We start from the raw sequence: 19,001 nt of genomic DNA on the forward strand, positions 1-19,001 counted from the left end.
CAATGATCAAGATACTTGATAGCAACAAGACCTTATTGGTGTTTGTTGGTACTAGATGTGGTGAGTTTGCAGGATTCTAAATACTGATCTATATTGCGGTATAAATTTGGTGCGGATTCAGATTTTCTTTTATTTTCTTGAGTGTGAGATTTTTCAATATTGTCCTTGATTTCTCAGAAAATAATTCATTAATATTGTGAAAAAAATATAAATCAGTGGACATAATAAGTGAGTTTGTGCAGTTTGGTGCAGATCCAAGTAAAAACCCAGACCTAGTGAAATTAAATGTGGTTTCATTAGGGGACTGTTGAGGCACTGGCGGAAGTATGAACCCTACTAAGTGCTTTTCTAGTCCTGGATTAGAAATGCTCATTGGAGATAATGGCTGTAGAAAGGGTTGATTTGACTGTGGGCAGGTCGGGTTACCTCTGACTTTGGATGCGACACGTCCTCCTCCAGACGCTGAGCTGTGCCATTATCTGCAGCTATTTCCACCATACATGACCCTCCTTGTTTGCCAACAGGCAGATTGTATCTGTTGAGGGAGAACAGAGAGAGGCCGGGGTTAGCGTCGGTATCTGATAAACACAATAAATCCAGCAAAGCATGAAAAATATTCTGATGGAGAGACAGACAGAGCAGCCGCAGTAATGGAGCCGCTAATGTGACCACAGAGACTATACTATAAGCTGACTATGTATGACAACGTATACGTTGCACACTGTTTTTATGAGGAACTTTATGCGTCGGTAGATTTGGCCGGGAGCAATGGTGCGTTCCGTTCCAAAGCTACGGCTCAAACCCAAGAGAGACAACGAGAAAAAGAGAGAACGCCGTCCACAGCTGGATTTTAAATTATAAGACGGAGAAATGGGTTTCTGCTCAGTGCCGCCGTGACACATTCTTTAAGTTGTTGTGTTCCTCAGCAGAAACTCAGAAGCTCACAAGGCGCCGCCTGTACATCCGCAAAAAGAGTGAGAAAACCAGTTTCATTTACATCATCAAGCTCAAACGCATTATGTGCATTGTTATTTCACATAACGATAATAATAATGAGGAAACAAGTCTGTCAAAAAAAAAAAAAAACATGATGATGGTTATAAGTGCTCATTATGTCATTCAGGATTAATTAATGATAAAAACGAGGGCACAAACTGGATATACATTATAAAACCTAATGAGAAGGAAGACAATTTTATCATTTGACCCTCTGCGCATCTCTGGGGAAATATACAATCGTACTAGTCATTAATGTTGCAGCCATAATGTTAAGTAGCTGGTCTACTTGTGTCATATTGCAGCTTTGGCAAAGTCAAGTGATTCCCTCTCTCCAATTCATCACCGGCTTCACACTGGAATACGCACGGTAGAAAAGCGGCTTCTGTGCAGGGCAGCACATTATGCAAAAGGTTGCACCACAAAACAAATATATATCTACACCGAGCCCTTTTTGTTCATCGTTTGCCTTTTATCACGTATCACAGCTAATATGTTGCAAATCTGCAAATCAGATTGTGCGAAATTAATTCATCGGCTCTGTGTGATCGCACCTCTGTTGATGAGCAAAAGCCCTCGAACGTCTCTTCTAATGGCCAGATGGAAACAATCAGGGCAACTGCCCTCCTGCTAATTTGAAACAGCCTTCCAGGATGTCTCCCCGAGGCCATCACACACACGCACATACAACTTCAGGTAAGACTAATTACAGGTATGGAAATCGCCAGAGCTGTTGTGTACACACACACACACACACACACGCACGCCGATAAATTAAGGCACATTTAAGAGCACAAACGTGAAATGCAAGCCTAATGTCCAGGGAAGACATCCATCCCCATCCTGCCCCCTCGTGTTTGCGAGCTCAGACTCCTGACATTAGCAGAGCGTGATCAGTGAGCGATCTCAGAAAATCGACATCACCCCTATTGTTTATTTTCAAGTCACAATAATAGCACAGGGTCCTAATGAAAAGACTGACATGATACAATATCGCAAATTATGTATTTATGCAAAAAACAGAGCAATGGCGAGTTATAAAGCATCACAATATTGCAACGGAACCTTGTTGCCCGAAGGCGCTGGAGGCACATTCTGGTGCTCGGTAGCGTCGCTTTTTATTTGCCTGGCTAATGCTGAGGAGACGGTCCCTCCGAGACACGGAGAGCATCCTCGCTATGCAAACAGGATGATGTTGCTTGATAAACTCTCGTGTGCATGTTGAATGCTCCACCAGGCTGATTTACATTGGTCTTGCTCTGAGGCAGGGATGATTATTTATAAAGATGACTATTGGATGACTACTTGACTTGGTCTAGTAGTTAGACGGCTCAGAATATGCCCAGCAGCCCCACACCATCACCACCACCACCACCATCTCACAGACACACAAACACGAAACCACAATGGAGTCTATTACACAAACATATGAGTGAATCAGAAGATAAAAAGAGGCCGCGGTTTGCCTAACGCACAGATCAAGCGCCGTTGCAATTTCTTCCTGGGCTCCCTGTGCACCGTTCACCGCTCGGTCTCCCAGCTAATTCCCCACTTGAGGCAAACAAACATAAACATATGAATATTTCATTTTCTCCAAACACACAAAAGCCACAATATGGCTGTGATCATTTTGACTTACTCAATCATCATTTATGCATTTCTTCATCTGGCTAATGCTCTAATCATAAGTGATTTGTCATCTTTAACATCCCCATTTAGACTCTCTCTCTCTCTCTGTGTGTGTGTGTGTGTGTGTGTGTGTGTGTGTGTGTGTGTGTGTGTGTGTGTGTGTGTGAGAGAGAAAGACTAATTCTGTGCAAGTTCATTACTGCAACTTTCCCGTGGATCAACACTGAAATATTACCTGCAATGTTAAGGGACCCTGCAAATACTTTCAGCCCCGGCACCTTCGCACAAAGGTATTTGTTAAACCTGATGCTAGGTGTTTGTCTTTACAATCCTATTTGAACTTCATCACAGTCCCCTGCAGAAAATTTATAATGAGGGAGGATCATGATTAAAATATTACTATTGCATAAAACATCTGAAAGTATTGGCAACAGATGGCAGTAAAACATCACGCACTGCACGGGTGCCCTTGCAACAGTTTCCACTGGCTGATGGGCAAGTTGTCACTCTTTTTATGGCTTTTTAATTCCAATCATATTTCAGATTCACACAAAAAGCAAATGATAATGTGGAACGCGGCGGCAGTGGCGGGTTTATCATTTTCAAGTCACTCGGTGATTCAGTGTCAAGAATCTATTAGTCCTGCAGCAGGAGAATACGCTCGGCAGAGGCTCACGTCCGCGGGCAGATTAAATGTAAATGGATCACACATGTTACATATGAAGGAGCCTGTGTGAAATTCGTTTTAGCACGACAGGCTGTGAAGTTAAACACAATCTGTGACCCGGGAGAGAGAGAGAACAAACATTAATGTACGATCCTGGCTCACACATTACGTCCTGTGCGCCCATCCCACCAGACGTCAGGAGTCAGGACGGATCTGTCTGTTGTTTTTCCCCCTTAAACGCAACAAGCCCCGTATCACACCAGGATCTACACCTACAGTGACAGTAATGCCTGCTCTGGCTCTGGTGCGGCGACTCTCACTCACAGGGAGCACTGCAGCACTCGCCGCATAATTTGTGCTGTGACTGGCAAGGCTCAATTAATTTGGGTAGCTTGTGTTCTATCATTATATCTGCACCAACACAATTAGACAGCACCCAGCAAGCCTCTTGGCATTGTGGGGGTTCACAAAATAAATTCAAAGTGAGCAGGCAGGGCGGCTGGTTGCTTCATCAATGAATCTTTTATGGCAGCGCTTGTCAATGCCACGCTGAATGCACAGTCACTGATAAACATATGTGGCCTCAGATTGGGCATTGTGCTGAGAGGACGTGGCTGCAAAAAACAGAACGATCAATATTGAGACCTCACATTTCACCCTGCTGCACATGTGGCACGGCAATCCCCCCCAAATAAATGTCGTTTCCACATTAATCTTGCCGCAATTAAAACCCAGTGGGAAAGTGCTAATGATGGGTTCTGTCCACTGTAGTTCGGAATAACTAATCAATGAGTGTTTGCTAATTACATTTCCAAATTGCACAGGGATTACTTTACCCATTGCTCAGTTGAGCACAAATTACATTTGTGATCATTTTACTTTCAAGCTACCTATTTCCATATACAAATACTTATATGTACAAATATAAATATGTGTTATAAAACGCACATTAGATTACTACGTGCAAACCACCATCTTCATAAGCAATCATATTGTTGACGGAGGTGCACAGATGTTTCTTACCCCGACAAAACTAGATCTTGAGCTTCTCATCTTCGTGATGTTAATTCAAAGAACCCCTCAGACAAATTTGCCATTATTTTGAAATTCTCCTCCTCTCAGAGCACTCGTCTGTTTTCTTCCTCTTACAGCAGCTGTTGCTAGGCAACATTTCACACCCACCCATGTGTATGTTTTTACATCAAACAATATTCAACGGTCAGAGCATGAGTATTACATTTTGTGTTTCGTAAGCATCATGAAATAACTGTTACAATCCCACAGGCAGGAGTTAGCTCAATAAATATTCACTAAAATTTACACCATGTGTTTTATTATATTAGTGTGAAAAGAGACTGCATGGGCTGCAAACTCTCAGCAGAAAGCCAGTGTTTCACACTCAGGGGGGTGAAGTTTAAGGACATGGATGTTTATCAGACAGAAAGGGTCTAATAACGTCATGACTGAAAGGAAATGCAGTTTTTTTCGAAACCTGCTCTTTAAGGAATAAAAGTCAGAACATCTGCTTCATTCATCATCCATTAGTCATGGGTTTGCTTGATTGTTCCCTGGCTCACCCGGTCCATATGCTGAAGTGTCTTTGGGCAAAACGATGAAGACCAAAGTTGCCACTAATGGGACGTTAAATGCAGAGGCACCAAAGATCATTTCACTTTTGCAGACTGGTTCGAAACGGTGCGTATCAAATTGCGCTTCCATGTGATTGATGATGTCCAAAGTGCCGTACAACCCTCAAATACTGGAAAAGGGTTTGACCGATTCAGTTTTGTTGCCGTCCCATGGCGCATTCTCCAACAGGTACTGTACAAGAACAGAACCAGTCAAGTATTTCAAATAGAGGCGAGAGATTGGCCTAGAGAGAAAAAGCTTTGGTCCACAACCGAAAAAATATGTTAAACAAGCACATTTTCCGAAACCCTCTTAACCCAAACAAATAAAAACTACAAGCGACCAAACAATGAGCTATATATACGAATTACAGGAGTGTGTTTCTACATGAGCCAGTTGAGAGAGATAGCGTCATGTATATTGCAAAACTTTAATAAGTGAAATGAACACACCACAATCTTATGTAGAGTTTTTGGTGCACATATTCTATTCAAAATGAAAACTCATGAAAAGCATTGTGTGCATTCTCTCTGCCCGTTAATGGCTGATATATTTTCTGCAAACCTCCAGATGTGTGCGTGTTGACAGTCTATGAAGCCTTGGATCTTTTTTTTCGGCACAAATAGGAAAAAGCTTTCAAAGCTTCACACGGCTTTGTGCACTCGTCCCTACGAATGTATAGAGAAAAAATTGTCTGTTGCTTTGTGCCAAAAACGTTATATAAATCAATATAAATCCAATTGGAAATCATTGGTGGGTCAAGTGTTTTTGGTTGGAGTGACAGCATTTTTTGAATAAAGCGAGAAGGCAAATCAAGTCAGAATTACAAAAAAGCGTGCAACCAGCCCTCCATCCCATTATCAAACAAGCCAACAGACGAGCTACTCCGGGCGTTCCACTTTCTCTGATTGAGCATTACATTGACATTTTCACAGCGCCCGACAAATGCAGGTGAGAAAACAGTGAGAAAATTGCAGATGCGACGGCCAAACATTCATGCACGGCCCCCGAGTGAAACTGAATATCTTGTGCATTTTAAACCGATAATATTATTATTATTATTATTTACAGCCTGTAAAAACCTCATCATGAAAACCCACAAGGTGTTCGACACAAAAACATCTGTCACGAAGAATAAGAATATTTCCACTAAGTCAGAATCATACAGACTTGAAACACTACTCCCGTTCCTTTGACTGACGAGAAAAAGAAAAATAGCCTCGAAAAAAGTGGCATGAATTTGAATAATCACATCAGCCAGGGACTGCGAGTTCACCGGTGACAAGGATAGAAATGCGATGCCGCAGAATGCCTCGTGTCATCCTTGTTGATCTTTGACTGTGTGTGTGTGAATGAAAATTACTCCGGCAGTGAATCCCGGGTGCACAACGGGATTCAGCCAATAATGCGCACAGCCTCACAAATGACCTGGGGAGCATTTGAAGTCTGCCACTCTCAAACTTTCATCGTAGCGGCATTGCCCCCAAAACATTCCCCAAAGGAGAAAGTTTCCGACATCAAAAACCGAGTCAACAACAAGCATGTCCTTGTACCCAAATGGAAAATTATACAGGTGCCCTCCCTGCACACTCCCCTCTGTGAAATTACATGGCAGAACGAGTCATTTTCGGGACTGGCCTTTTGTTTTTCTAACTTTGGGCTTTTGTATGTCTGAGTGCCATAAAAGCTTCATGCATTTCAATTCAGAAACATGCAATTAACTTTTAAATAAAGCAGAAGACGTACTTTAAAGTTGTTGCATTATGGTGATTTCATAACTGTCTCACATCGACAGTCAATCAGCTTGTCTGTCAGTGAAAAACACATGATGCTCCATGACATCATTACATTCAAAAACATCTGCATAACTACTGACACTGTGCCTGAATTTACAATATAGGCGTTTTCATGCTTAAATATTTTTTTTTTATCATCTCAGTTTTACGACACTCAAAGAGTAAATGTTGTAACAGGGACATGTTCTTCAACTTAACCGTGGTGTTGGGGATGCAGCCTTAACGCTACCCCTGTGACATCATCAGGATTTTTCATTCAATCATTTTCTAACATTTTAAATCACTGAAAAAAATCTGGGGAAATTGAGTCTGGACATCCCCCCCGGACTGTCACATATGAAGCAGGAGATTTTCCAGGTCAGACGCGTTCACAGCATCAGGGAAATGTGGGTGGTGACATAACGTTTAAATTCTGTGGCGGAGATGACACGTTTTCTGTACAACACTCTAGCGTTGACCCTTGTTGACAAAAGCTCCCGACTCTTTTCATCTTTCCAAGTTCAATTCTTTGTCGGCGTGTGTGTATGGGAACTCTTTTTCATCCATGCATTTTGTATTCTTCCAGTTTCAAGTCCGCTGCGTGTGAGAAACATCCTCAACAGGCTGTGAATTTTCCTTCATTTCTTTTTTCATTTTCATTCTCACATGGGTTCATTCGGATATTTTCCGGACATTTTACTTGAGGGCTGTCAGGACAAGTTTCGGGAAAATATGTGGAACTGACTCAGACATTTACGTTCTCACGTACAGCCCCTCAGGAAAAAACTCAGTAAAATGTCTAGACTTTAATGCATGTCTGAAAGTAACTTAAATACGATCTGATGTTCATTGCTCAATGTAGACCTGTGATTTGCATTACACAGACTGCAAAGTGACAGTAAATCAAATGCCAACTCTTTCATGCTCATTCTAAAGAAAAGGACTGTCCTGTGTGTTTCATGTATCTGCCAGCCTGTTCTGATTGATCCGATCGTTTCGGTGCGATCGTGCTCTACAGAAAGCCTTTCTGCAGGAGGACCATGTGATCCACTCAATTATGTTTACCATCAGAACAGGCGGCTAAATTCTTGATTGAATATTCACAGTGCTTTTCATCCCTTTGTTGGGCATGATTAGCATGATGGAGCGGTTGTAAGACGCAAAGAACAAAGGTCCTCGGTGGCTGCGAATATGGGCGGGTCACTAAAATAAAACCTTCACTGGGTGTTAATGCTCAAGTTTGAATTTATTGAGATTTATCACCGACATTCTGTTCACACTGTGGGGAAAAGAGCTTCAGCATTTGAGAAGCGACAACAGCTGTGTGACCACCCACTGCAGGGCTTTTAATGTCATTTAAATAAACGCTCCACATTGTTTGGCGCTCGTCCTCATAACTACTCGTTGCAGCAATTATGCCATTATCCCAACCACGCCACATAAAAGCCCAGCATGGATACCCATCACGGAAGTGAAGTGCCGTATTTTCTCACAGCGTGGTACTGTAAGTTAGAACGGAGGTGTCACATCATCCTCTCCGTGTCAACAATGCTGCATCAGTGAAAAAATGGCAGCCTGGCTACGTGTACTACATGAGCGAGTCAAAGTGGCGCAACTGTATTCGTATGAAAGCAAATAACAATCCTGACGTGCTGTGCGTCAGCAGAACAGCGCTCCACTGTTGACAATAAGATTGGTGGGTTTGAAAATAAGAGCGTGTGAGCACCAAAGTCTGGAGTCTGTGTTACAGTGACATCAGGCAATTTGGATTCTATCCCGTTTGGTCACTGAAGCTCGGATTATTTACAGTTAAACACAACCACTGCCCTGCAGCGTGCAGATGCTGACAACAGCAAGTTGCAGCGGCTATATCCAGCGCTGCCAACTCTCATCCGAGGAAAGTAGGTGTTCACCGCTCAGACATGACTAGATGATGTCATGCGCTCATTTGCATGTGAATAAAATTGCTGAAGCGATCAAGAATAAATAGAGGCAGGACCTGGCTCGCTTCTCCCACTGGCTCACTCTGCCCCACGGTGGGAGCCTGTGCATGCACAGAGGAGACAGGGGATCAGCTGTGCACGGGGAAGCACTGTGATCACACCTATTTGGATGAGACAAGGAAGGAGCGAACATGCAAATGCGTGTGGATCAGGTTCAAGATTCGGCACCGAATCTTTTGCCAAATGCTTCGGAGTCGAATGTGTTCCTCGGATAATCCGAAAGAGGAGCTGCGTTCGGCGCTCGTGGCTTTTCGGGAACAATTTGATCCAGGGAGGAGTCTTAAAAATTAAATAGCTAAATCAAGTGACAAGCATGGCAAGTTAGCGGGGGTAATTGCTTTTAATTATTACATTGTTATCTAACAAAGCTACTATCATCTGACTCCAGCTTAGTCAACGCTGTGCAGTTCATGTGCTGTTTACTGGGTTCCTGGGGCTCAACAGAAAGGCTTTTACTTACCCGGTTATTTCTTTTATGTGTTGTATTATGTGGCGCTGGATTTAAAAAAAAGTTTTTTCACCTTCTGCCCAAATAAGCAAGTCAAGTTTTTTTGATTTCTCCACACCACCTACACACAAGATACATATATTGTGTGATAGCAACTCAACTTGTGGTGGATGAATGGTTCAAGCACAGGACTATAAACCTGGGAGGCCAGGATCCGAGGCTTATTGATTTTAAACGGATTATTCTCACTTTTATTTGAAATCTTTCAGTCGGAAAGCCTTGAAGGAAAACTTCTGCCATGTGAACAGGAGCGGCACATTGTCATGCCCACCTCAAATGGCAAGAAAGCTGTAGTAAAGCAGGGACAGTTAACTCTTTGTGGATATTTTTCATGCCCAACCCACTGATTTGGTTGCCTTCCAGCACTTCTATATCGATTTAAATCGGCAAAATGAAATCGTCTTTTCCTGTTTTGTTGTGTTCTGCTATCATAACATGCACTGGACTTTATTTCTCTGTATACCAAACCTCTCATGGCTTCCGTAGATCATTGTAAAGCATATAAATATATATATTTTTTTCATTTAGCTTTGTTCTTTAGTTATCAAATGGAAAATTATCTCAGGAATAAAATCATTTGAACTTCACTTACAGACCCATAATTATAAACTCACCACTTACACACTCCAGACTTGCAGGAAATGTTTGAGAAATATTACACAACATAATTTATTAGTAAATGTTACTGTCTGTACATTTTGTAATTATCATAACAGGGTTTAATATACATTTTTAATGGGACCTAGCTATACGAAATGACAAATTAATAAAATTGTACTGCTCAATACGCTGACAGTTCACTGAGCTAAGATTACTCTGCAAGGCCTCATCATGTATACAAGAACTCTTATCTTGAAATGAACCTCACTGCTTAACAATATCAGATTAATTTCTCTAACACTATGAGAGGAAAACATTCTGTAGAGTTGAGTAAAAAAAAAGTGTATCAACAGGTAGACAGTGTACAAGCTCTAAAATTAACTGTGGAGTAAACTATAGTTGTTGTTGCTATTCATAATATATCTGCTTACTTATGCAAATCTAAAGAAGACAGGAGGTAATTCACTTTATTCCTGCATGACAATGCAAGTTCTGCCATTCAAACTCAAATGCATACAATGAGATACAAGCAACAATTTGTATCTCATTTTCTGAGACGATGATTTATTGAAGTACGTCCCAGACAAAGTGAATACATGATTGCAGTGTGTGTGTGTGTGTGTGTGTGTGTGTGTGTGTGTGTGTGTGTGTGTGTGTGTGTGTGTCTGAAGGAGACAGCTGGCTGTCTCCTTCAGAACTCACCACGCCAAAACCCAGACTGCGCCAGTTTTCTTTGTCTGTGTGACTTTTGAAAGCATGTCGGGCACTGCACAGTTGCTGAGGTGCACAGAGATCCATCCAGGGTATTAAAGTTCAGATCTGTCTGATGGTGTGAGCGCTCAGTGTAAGTCTGCATTACCATGGCACCAGTTCTCTGATCAGCACTGATGTGGACTGATACTGGAGAGGAAGCTTTCACAGGGTTTTACCACAGAGGCCGTAACATGTAACCTTGTGGAAAAATCCCATTGAACAAAAGAAAAGAAGGGAGCACGGCTCACTGCATGATTTGAAGCTTTGAGATGAGTAGATATGAATATTTCCTTTTATAATGGATGTTTTTATATTATGTCCATTTTGCCACATTTTGGGAAACAACGTAAAACATAACATTTAAAACAATGTAATTACATCTAATGATTAATAATTTTGCCATTTAATTATTAGATTGATGAAATCAAAGTGGTGATACTGGTGCATTTGTATGTTTTCTTTGTACAACATGAATTATGAAACTACATTTGACCATAATTTACAATTATGGTTTTCATTATGTGATATTGAAAATTGTCATGATGGAGGGATCACCTCTACCATTAGTGGCTTGATTACACTTTGAAAAGGACAATGCACATTAATGCATTCTAGAGTCCAACATGGTACGTGTGCCAGATTTAGCCATACAGGCTAGTTTTCAGCTGCAGTCGCTGGCAGGTTGATGGTAAAATTCAAATAAATAATAAATAGACATATGTGTAAAAAACAGAGGTTCATGCACTGACACAAACAAAGGCACAAAGCAAAAGGTAGGAACAAAAACACAAATGTCCAATTAAAAACGATATAAAGACAGGCAAATAACTTGGTGACTCTCTCTTTCCTACATTCACAAAACCATCACTTGTGTTATTCCTCCTTTTCTTAAAATCACAAGTAATAAGATAAATATCACATGTAATGCTTTGGCAATAGAGTATTAGGGACTAAAGAAGAAAGGAGGATGATGCATATCTTACCGGATTGTGATTGGCATCCATCTGTTATTGTTGATGTTCTGCACTGCGGCGACATTCAGAACGTGACCGCCACCGCACCCGAGTTCAGCGACAGGGTTTCCATCTTGAAGGAACACGTGAAGGAACTGATCCCCAAAGTTCTGCTCCTGAGCTGGGATTGGAAGAAAAAGATGGTTAGTGAAGAGGCTCTTTATTGCATGATTAAATTCAATACATCATGCAAGCTGATATATTTATTACATCGTACATTATTTTATGCTTAACTCTTAAAATAGAGAGCAGAGACGTGTTGTGTGTGAGGTTATTTAAAACACACTTACGGTGACCTACAAATATTTCTACAAAAGGATGATGGAGACTTTATGGAGATTATATTCGATTTTTAAAGGCTAATCCATCTTTAAATGGAACAAACAGAGGTGTTGCTGCGAATTCTACCAACATGAGCGAGAAGGAAGTTAGACACGTCCAGCAAATACAACCTGATAAATGCCAAGGTCGTACTTGCTGTGATAAGTGGTAATTGTGCCAAAGAACAAAAACACGATGAAAAGCATAAATTGATAAAAAAACTAAATAAAGAGTAACCTTTGAAAATTTGAACTTTGACAAAATGTTTGATGAAACATTTTCAACGGAAAACAAAACAATCCTGTGGAAGTTTTAATGTAAAGTCTTGAACAACCTGCATCTGTGGAATTGCACACTTAGCTGGTGATTAAGCTGCTTGACTTGTTGCACTATTATTCATTAAAAACAACTGGTAAAGTTATGTGTGCAGCAGTTGTGCTATCTGGCATCACCTGCTGTAATGCCGCACAGCAGGAACAACTGTGCAAGATTATATTAGAGAGTTTGGAAATGCTAACAGGATTTACTGGGGTGAGTCAGACTGTACAACTGCAGAGGAAAGTGACATGGGCACCTTGCGGGAGACATCTGTAACCATGGTAACCCTATGTCACCATATTTGCCGACAGTTGTAGCTTAGAAGACACGATTAAAAATGTATGATTAAAATGAGATTTAATTGACCAAACTAGATTGAAATGTAACTCAAATCTAATCAAAAATGTTGACAAATCTAATATGTATTTAACTTGGAGATTAAAGACAAAAAACTAAATGAAAATCAGTAGAAATCAATAATCAACCGGCGACAATTTGCAGGGATAATTCCAGCCTGCCAACAGATGTCATTGCACAGCCAGTATGCTTCTCTTTTGAAAGGACCTCGCTCACCTTGCTGTGCTCCACATAACACGCTATTAAACACACAGAGCACACAGAGCACAAAGAGCAAGGTCACCAAGTGGTGTTGCAGGTCCAATCACAGCTCGGGTTCCCTTTGAGACACTGTTCTGCCTCCAGGAGGGTACATGATTTTCCTTCTTAAACATTAGCAGTTACAAACAGAAGACAAGAATGGTGGCGATGCTCTAAATCTTATTTCCACCTTCACAGTATAAAATTCAGTGCGTCGGGTCACACTTTTCTGCTTTATCGTTGAATACCAGAACAGAAGTGTGACCTCAGCCCGACAATTAAAGGAGACATTATGTGAGGCATATTCAGGCTCATCATTATAATTTGAGTTATTAATTGAAAAGCTTTTACATGCTCAAACGTTAAGAAATTCCTCATAATGTCCATTGCTGCAGCTCCTCTTTTCAGCCTCTGTCTGAAATACTTGTTTTCCACTCCAGTATCTTAAAGGCTGATGAAGCCCCGTCTGCTCTGATTGGTGTGTTGGCCCACTCTGTTGTGATCTGTCAACATATTTGTGCACATGTAGGAAATGTTGGCCTCTGCTCTCGCTTTAACTGTCTTTGTTAGGGGTCATGCCAGACTAGCCTCTAGACACGCATTATGTAAATGTGCATCATGGGGCACCCTGAAGCTCACCTGGTAGCGTGGGCACCCCGCACAACAATGGTTGAGCAAGTTAGGCCCCAGCCCTTTAACTGCACGTCTTCCCTGCTCTCTTTCACCATTTCACTTTAACTGTACAATTAATAAAGGATTGCTTAGGAGCAGGGTTTTCTGTGGAGGAGTTAAAAACTAAAAAGCATCACATGTCTCCTTTAAGGCCACAAACGTTCTCTTGTGAAATAGAATTTTATTAGCCATTATTACATATGCCACTTCCAATCCTGGCATATGCAATGTGCACATCATATAACAATGGGGGTTTCTGCAGGGCTAGCACAGAGTCTCTTGAAGGCGAAACAGTGTATTTTAAGGAGCAACAGACAGCGGCGGCATTAATCCTCCCACACAGGCTACTGGGGTCTTCAGGAGGGAGGTGGAGAGAGAGAGAGAGCACATCAGTCCCACACCGCTGTCGAAGATGAGATGAGCAAAGGGCCGACAACATAAGAATGCAGCTCTTTGAGGAAGAAAGAGATGTGGGGGGGGGGGGGGGGGGGGGGGGGGGGCTGCAAGGCTTGTGCCACTGTCAGGGAAGACATGGTTGAAGGGCAGAGGACAGCACAGGAGTGGTGCACTGTTAAGAGAGGCCTAAAACGTTTCACTGTTTTCAACATGGCACATTTCAACTGAATTAAAGACAGTGAAAGGAGGGGGGGGGGCACAAAGCAACACAAACACAGTCGACCTCTTGGATCCCACTGTGACAATGATAATTGAGCCAGGACAGTTGGAGACTCACTGGGCGAGGACAGAGGTGTCTTTGACCGTCTTGTGTCGTCCAGAGGCTTAGCATGTGGGCCATCTCCTCTGAAGTGCAGGCATGGGAGCAGGATTTGGACACCAGAGGAAACTGGTGCAAAAAGCCTCAGTTTGCTGTTTCGAGGCTGCATAGCAACTGATATGAAAGCTCTGAACAGTTCCTGCAGGGTTAAGACAGGCATCCAGAAAGTACCCCATCTCTTTGTCGGGGAGAGGCTACGCTTTGCTTAATATGCTGCACACTGATAATGCATCTTCTAAGCTGACTTGGAGGTCTTTCCTGTCGTAAGACTCGACAAGGATGCACTTAACAGCGCCATATTACTAACCACCGTTGCCGAATGGAGCACAGGAGGAATATCTTGCTCAGATAATCCAGAATTTCATCATCCTTGTTCTGCAGAAGAGTATGATTCCTACACGCTGAGAAAAACAGCAGTAGGGACAAAGTAGGGTGCCGGAGCAATATTCACTGGAATGAAAATATACAGTATATATGCATTGCATCCTACTTAAAGTGACAACATTTTCCTGTGTCAGTCAGTAATTGAATGCCTATGAAGGTTGACACTGTGTGTGAGGTTCTCCAGGGATCAATTCTTGGTCCCCTGCCAGTCGGCCACATCACCCAGAGACTCAATGTTTGCTATCATACTCATCCCATCAGTACTTATTTGTACACAGCCCTGTCCCTTAGAGACATGGAAGTGGATGTCCAACATGTCCCTGCAACTGAACAACAACATTCTTGTTAATGGTGCAAAACCTGAGTGGCAGGAGCCCTCATGTAACCTCAGTTTCACTTTCAGTGACACACAGGTCGGAAACCTTGGTGCAATTGTAATTGCTGAGTCATATTTACAGCATTGCTTTAAACTGATATATCCTAAAACTTAAGATTATTTAAATGCTGTTTTAAGAGGTGAAAGAAAATCTGATCACATCTCACCAGGGTTAGAAACTCTACATTGATTTCCTATTATGTTTCTTACTGATTATCAGTTTGAAATTTAACTATTTGGCTGCAAAGTTCTGACTGGTTTAGCTCTTGAGGACATCACTGGCATGCATGTGACCAACAGGACTCAGGTTCTCTGGTATGAAGCTAAAAGGGGTGAGGGGTATTCAGCTGCAACATGTAACTTCACCACTAGATGTCACTATATTCTACACACCGAACCTTTAAACAGTACATACTTTTTGTCTTAACTAAGAAGGTTATGTTTTTCGCTCCTTGTCATCTGTTTGTTTGTTTAGAGCCAGGAATTTCTTTCATCACTTCATTTAAAATGGCAAGAGAGGGCATTGTTATCTTTTAGAGTCTTTAAATGTGGTTTAAACTGTGGTTTTATGGGGGGGGATGGGCCTTAATTTGGCCTTAATATGGCCTTAATATCTTTTTATCAACCTATCATTTTTCAGCAATGGAGCTTATTTGCTTTGTTTTGTTGGCTTAAGGCTTGATTGAATTTAAGGGGGCCGTTAGGCATTGGCAGAGATATGTGGTTGAATGAGTGATATTATAGTTCAATCATGTATTTGGCTGGAGCACCCTGTGCCTTTTGATGGTTTGATGATTTCTCATGTTTGTCAAGTCTGCAGTTTGTGGCATTAAATGAGTTCATCTGCTAATTCAAAGATACAACGCTTTTTATCCAAAACTTAACTTAACAATTACTATAATTTTCTGTTAATTATGTAGTGAGGAAAGATTTTTAAAAACACCTTCCAGATGAGATAAAGCAAAGCTTGAAAATCTAATAAAAACTGGCATTGGACATAATGTCAGATACTGCAAAAATATGTCTGAAAGCGACAGTTTGTTAGCAGTGCATATATTTCTCTCCTTTGGCAGAAAGAAGGAAAAAGTTAAAATGTAACTTCAGGTTACAAACAAAGATGCAATCTTTAATACTTTCGTTTGATGCTTATTTCCAGAGAAGAAGGATTAGGACTCTGACGCAGGCAGCGACTCTCTGCAAGTTGTTTAGTGATTCTCATAGAAATAGATTGGCAGCAAATGAAGTCACCTTGAACAGTGGGAGAGACGGAAATGTGTGAGCCGGAGGCTGTGAAGTCACTATGGCCAAAAATACAGTAAATATGCTGTTCATATATTGTATCTGTGCAATTCTTCACAGTCACGCAGTTATACAAAGGTTATTGATTGAATTCTGTTTTCCAGACATCTGGTTCTAAAAATGACATTGAGAGCCCCTCCCCTAAACAAGTAGAATAAATGCAAGGCATGTTAGTGTGGATAAATGACAAATAAAAACATAATCATGCTCGGCACATAATCATCTACATTATTGCCAAACCACAGATTCAGTGGAGACCTCCCTGCAGTTAATGAATGCAGCGGCAGAGACAACAAAAACCACAGAGACTCAATTTCAATGAGCTTTTGTCTCCTTTTCAAACCAGTTGTTTCCACTTAGTGCCATAACTCACATGTTGACAAATATTATTTACTATACATGACAATGTGGCCCCATCTTTTATTCTTCCTCTATTTTTCCTCTATATTGTTCCCCCCTCTGTCCCCACGGCCCTGTTACGCCGCACCGAGCCCAACAGAGCGTTCGTCCTTTTGTCAGAGCCTGTCACCTGCTCTCTCTCTCTCTCTTTCTTCCCCTTCCCTCCCTCCACCTCCTTGTATTTCTCTTCTCGAAGCTGACAATTGAAGTCCAGGGGGAGACTCGCATGTTTGCTTCAGGGAGAGGTGTGGAAAAAGGGAAGCGGCGAATGAGGAGAAGGTCTGGCGAGGAGATTCTCCGCATCTCAATGCATCTCTTTTGGTTGTCTTCTGATTAACTTTGTCTGTTTGATCTCTGGAGTTTTCGTTTCAGTTCCTGTCCTCTGATGTGAGAGAGACGGTGCACTGCGAGCCAGGATGCATTACTAGATAAAAGGCTCTGTGCCCTCTCTATGTATGCTTTCTGAACATTCATCTCTCCTCCTGACAAGGCTCGCACGCCGCTGTCTGGCTTACATACGCTGAGGCGGGGAAATAGTGTATAGCCGAGAATAAAGGATAGGATGGGAGCCAAAATTAATTAAGCTACCCAACTTTAAAACATGACGCATGTTTCGATTTTCGCATTAGCGTTTGCATCCATTTGTGGAGTGTGGTGGAAGCCGGTGAAGCCCCCATCAAGTTGACACAGCAGTCATTATTTCTCAAACTAATCTACAGAGTAAATCTGTGCAGGCAGACACAGGCAGTGACTTAAGATCAACACAGGCAGATAAATGATGGCATCGGATATACGAGGCAACTTAATGACAGGGTGGAGGTGAAATGATTTCGCTAGCTTGACGTCGGGCGCAATCTAACACACTTGCCGCGTCACATCTGATGACTAACTTCAGGCATTTCCTCAATCTTCCTCCAGCTCCCCTCAGATGGAGAAGTCTTTTTTTAATACACACAATTTCTTTCACACAATTTTTTATTTTCTCTATTCAAAATAAATCAAGTAATAATAGCGCAAAATGCATTTTAGCACAAGATACACTGAAAATGTATCTGTGGCTCTGCAGCTCTGGAAAAACAAACCTTTTTGTTGTTTGTTTCATGTCCACAGCTCCCTAAAGGCAATGGGAATTACTATGGGAACATTATTTGAGCACAATTTATTTTGGCGTACTCATAAATGCAAAGTCTTTGATACAAAGAGCGTGGCTTTTGGCAACGGCAAAAGGTATCCAAGGAATCCAAAACCTGCTGGTCATGTTTTAATGGTTAAAAACTGAAAAACCAAAAACTTTGTTGTTCTTAAATAACAAAAAAACAAATATTTTTCATCAATTATCCTGCACCGCTCTTCTCAAGCCTATGATTTGACAGTTTTAAATAGTTCTTCAATAATGATGCCCAAAGTTTCCATAACTCAACAAATGAGTAACAGTCCAAGCGCAAACACACACACACACACACACACACACACACACACACACACACCCTAATAAATAACACTTACGAGTTCTGACCACTCTAATTGGGCACCTGCGTGTCAGGATACCACATATTTATCTTCAAAATGATTCTATCGTTGTCTATATATATTTAAAGCTCAGCTCGTTGACCTTTCAAGTGCGACAACCTTATAAAAAGCACTAATTTAGAGTCCTATTAGTTTCTAAGAGCTGGCTAATTAATAGCTCCTTAAACGGAAAGATTTAAGTCTTTGTTGGAACACCAGCTATCCTGGGAGGCAAATGTCTGCTCAGAGAAGCTATTAGCAAGCCGCTATTACTCTAAGGAAAACAAGACTCAAAGTGTCATATCGTCAAACTAAGAGAAACTTACAAAAGTATTTTTCCACATAATGAAATATAAAAGATGAAATGAACTGTCCTTGGTCATTAGTTCCCAGATGTACTGGAGACAGCACTTGCATCAACTTTCAGAGATTTTTTTTTTCATTTAATAATCAAATAACCAATTAAAGTTGCTTAACACAGTGTAACTAACATTGCCTCAGCACCGAAGGGTCCACCAAGGTCACCCCCACACAAGAGGATATTTCTAACGATTTCAGGTTCCATTCTCCCCTCCCAACAAACGTAAGGGCGTTGCTGATTTGGGGCTGAGCCAGTGGTGTAGTGTGGAATGAACAGTGATTCAGCAACCCAGACCATAGATCATAAACAAAGATGGACTGAAGCCAAAGTGTCTTATTCGCCCCCTGGTGGCTGGCTGCAGTTAAGGTCATAAACCTTTAGTTTCCGTAATTTTAGGTAATTCTTGCACAGTGTACC

The 19,001-nt window shown here is 41.5% G+C and overlaps 1 protein-coding gene across 5 annotated transcripts in view; it reads right to left on the bottom strand.

The window, feature by feature from the left end:
* eys (eyes shut homolog) overlaps positions 1–19,001 on the bottom strand; it is a 169,944-nt gene that overhangs the window by 25,682 nt on the left and 125,261 nt on the right. For all 5 annotated transcript variants that reach the window (XM_034608950.1, XM_034608952.1, XM_034608951.1 and 2 more), the window contains 2 exons: positions 11,544–11,694; positions 427–535 (listed from right to left, as the gene is read on the bottom strand). In XM_034608950.1, the coding sequence (XP_034464841.1) occupies positions 427–535; positions 11,544–11,694 (260 nt within the window). The remainder of the gene's footprint in view (positions 1–426; positions 536–11,543; positions 11,695–19,001) is intronic.

This window comes from Hippoglossus hippoglossus, chromosome 15, assembly GCF_009819705.1.
Source record: "Hippoglossus hippoglossus isolate fHipHip1 chromosome 15, fHipHip1.pri, whole genome shotgun sequence".
NCBI lineage: Eukaryota > Metazoa > Chordata > Actinopteri > Pleuronectiformes > Pleuronectidae > Hippoglossus > Hippoglossus hippoglossus.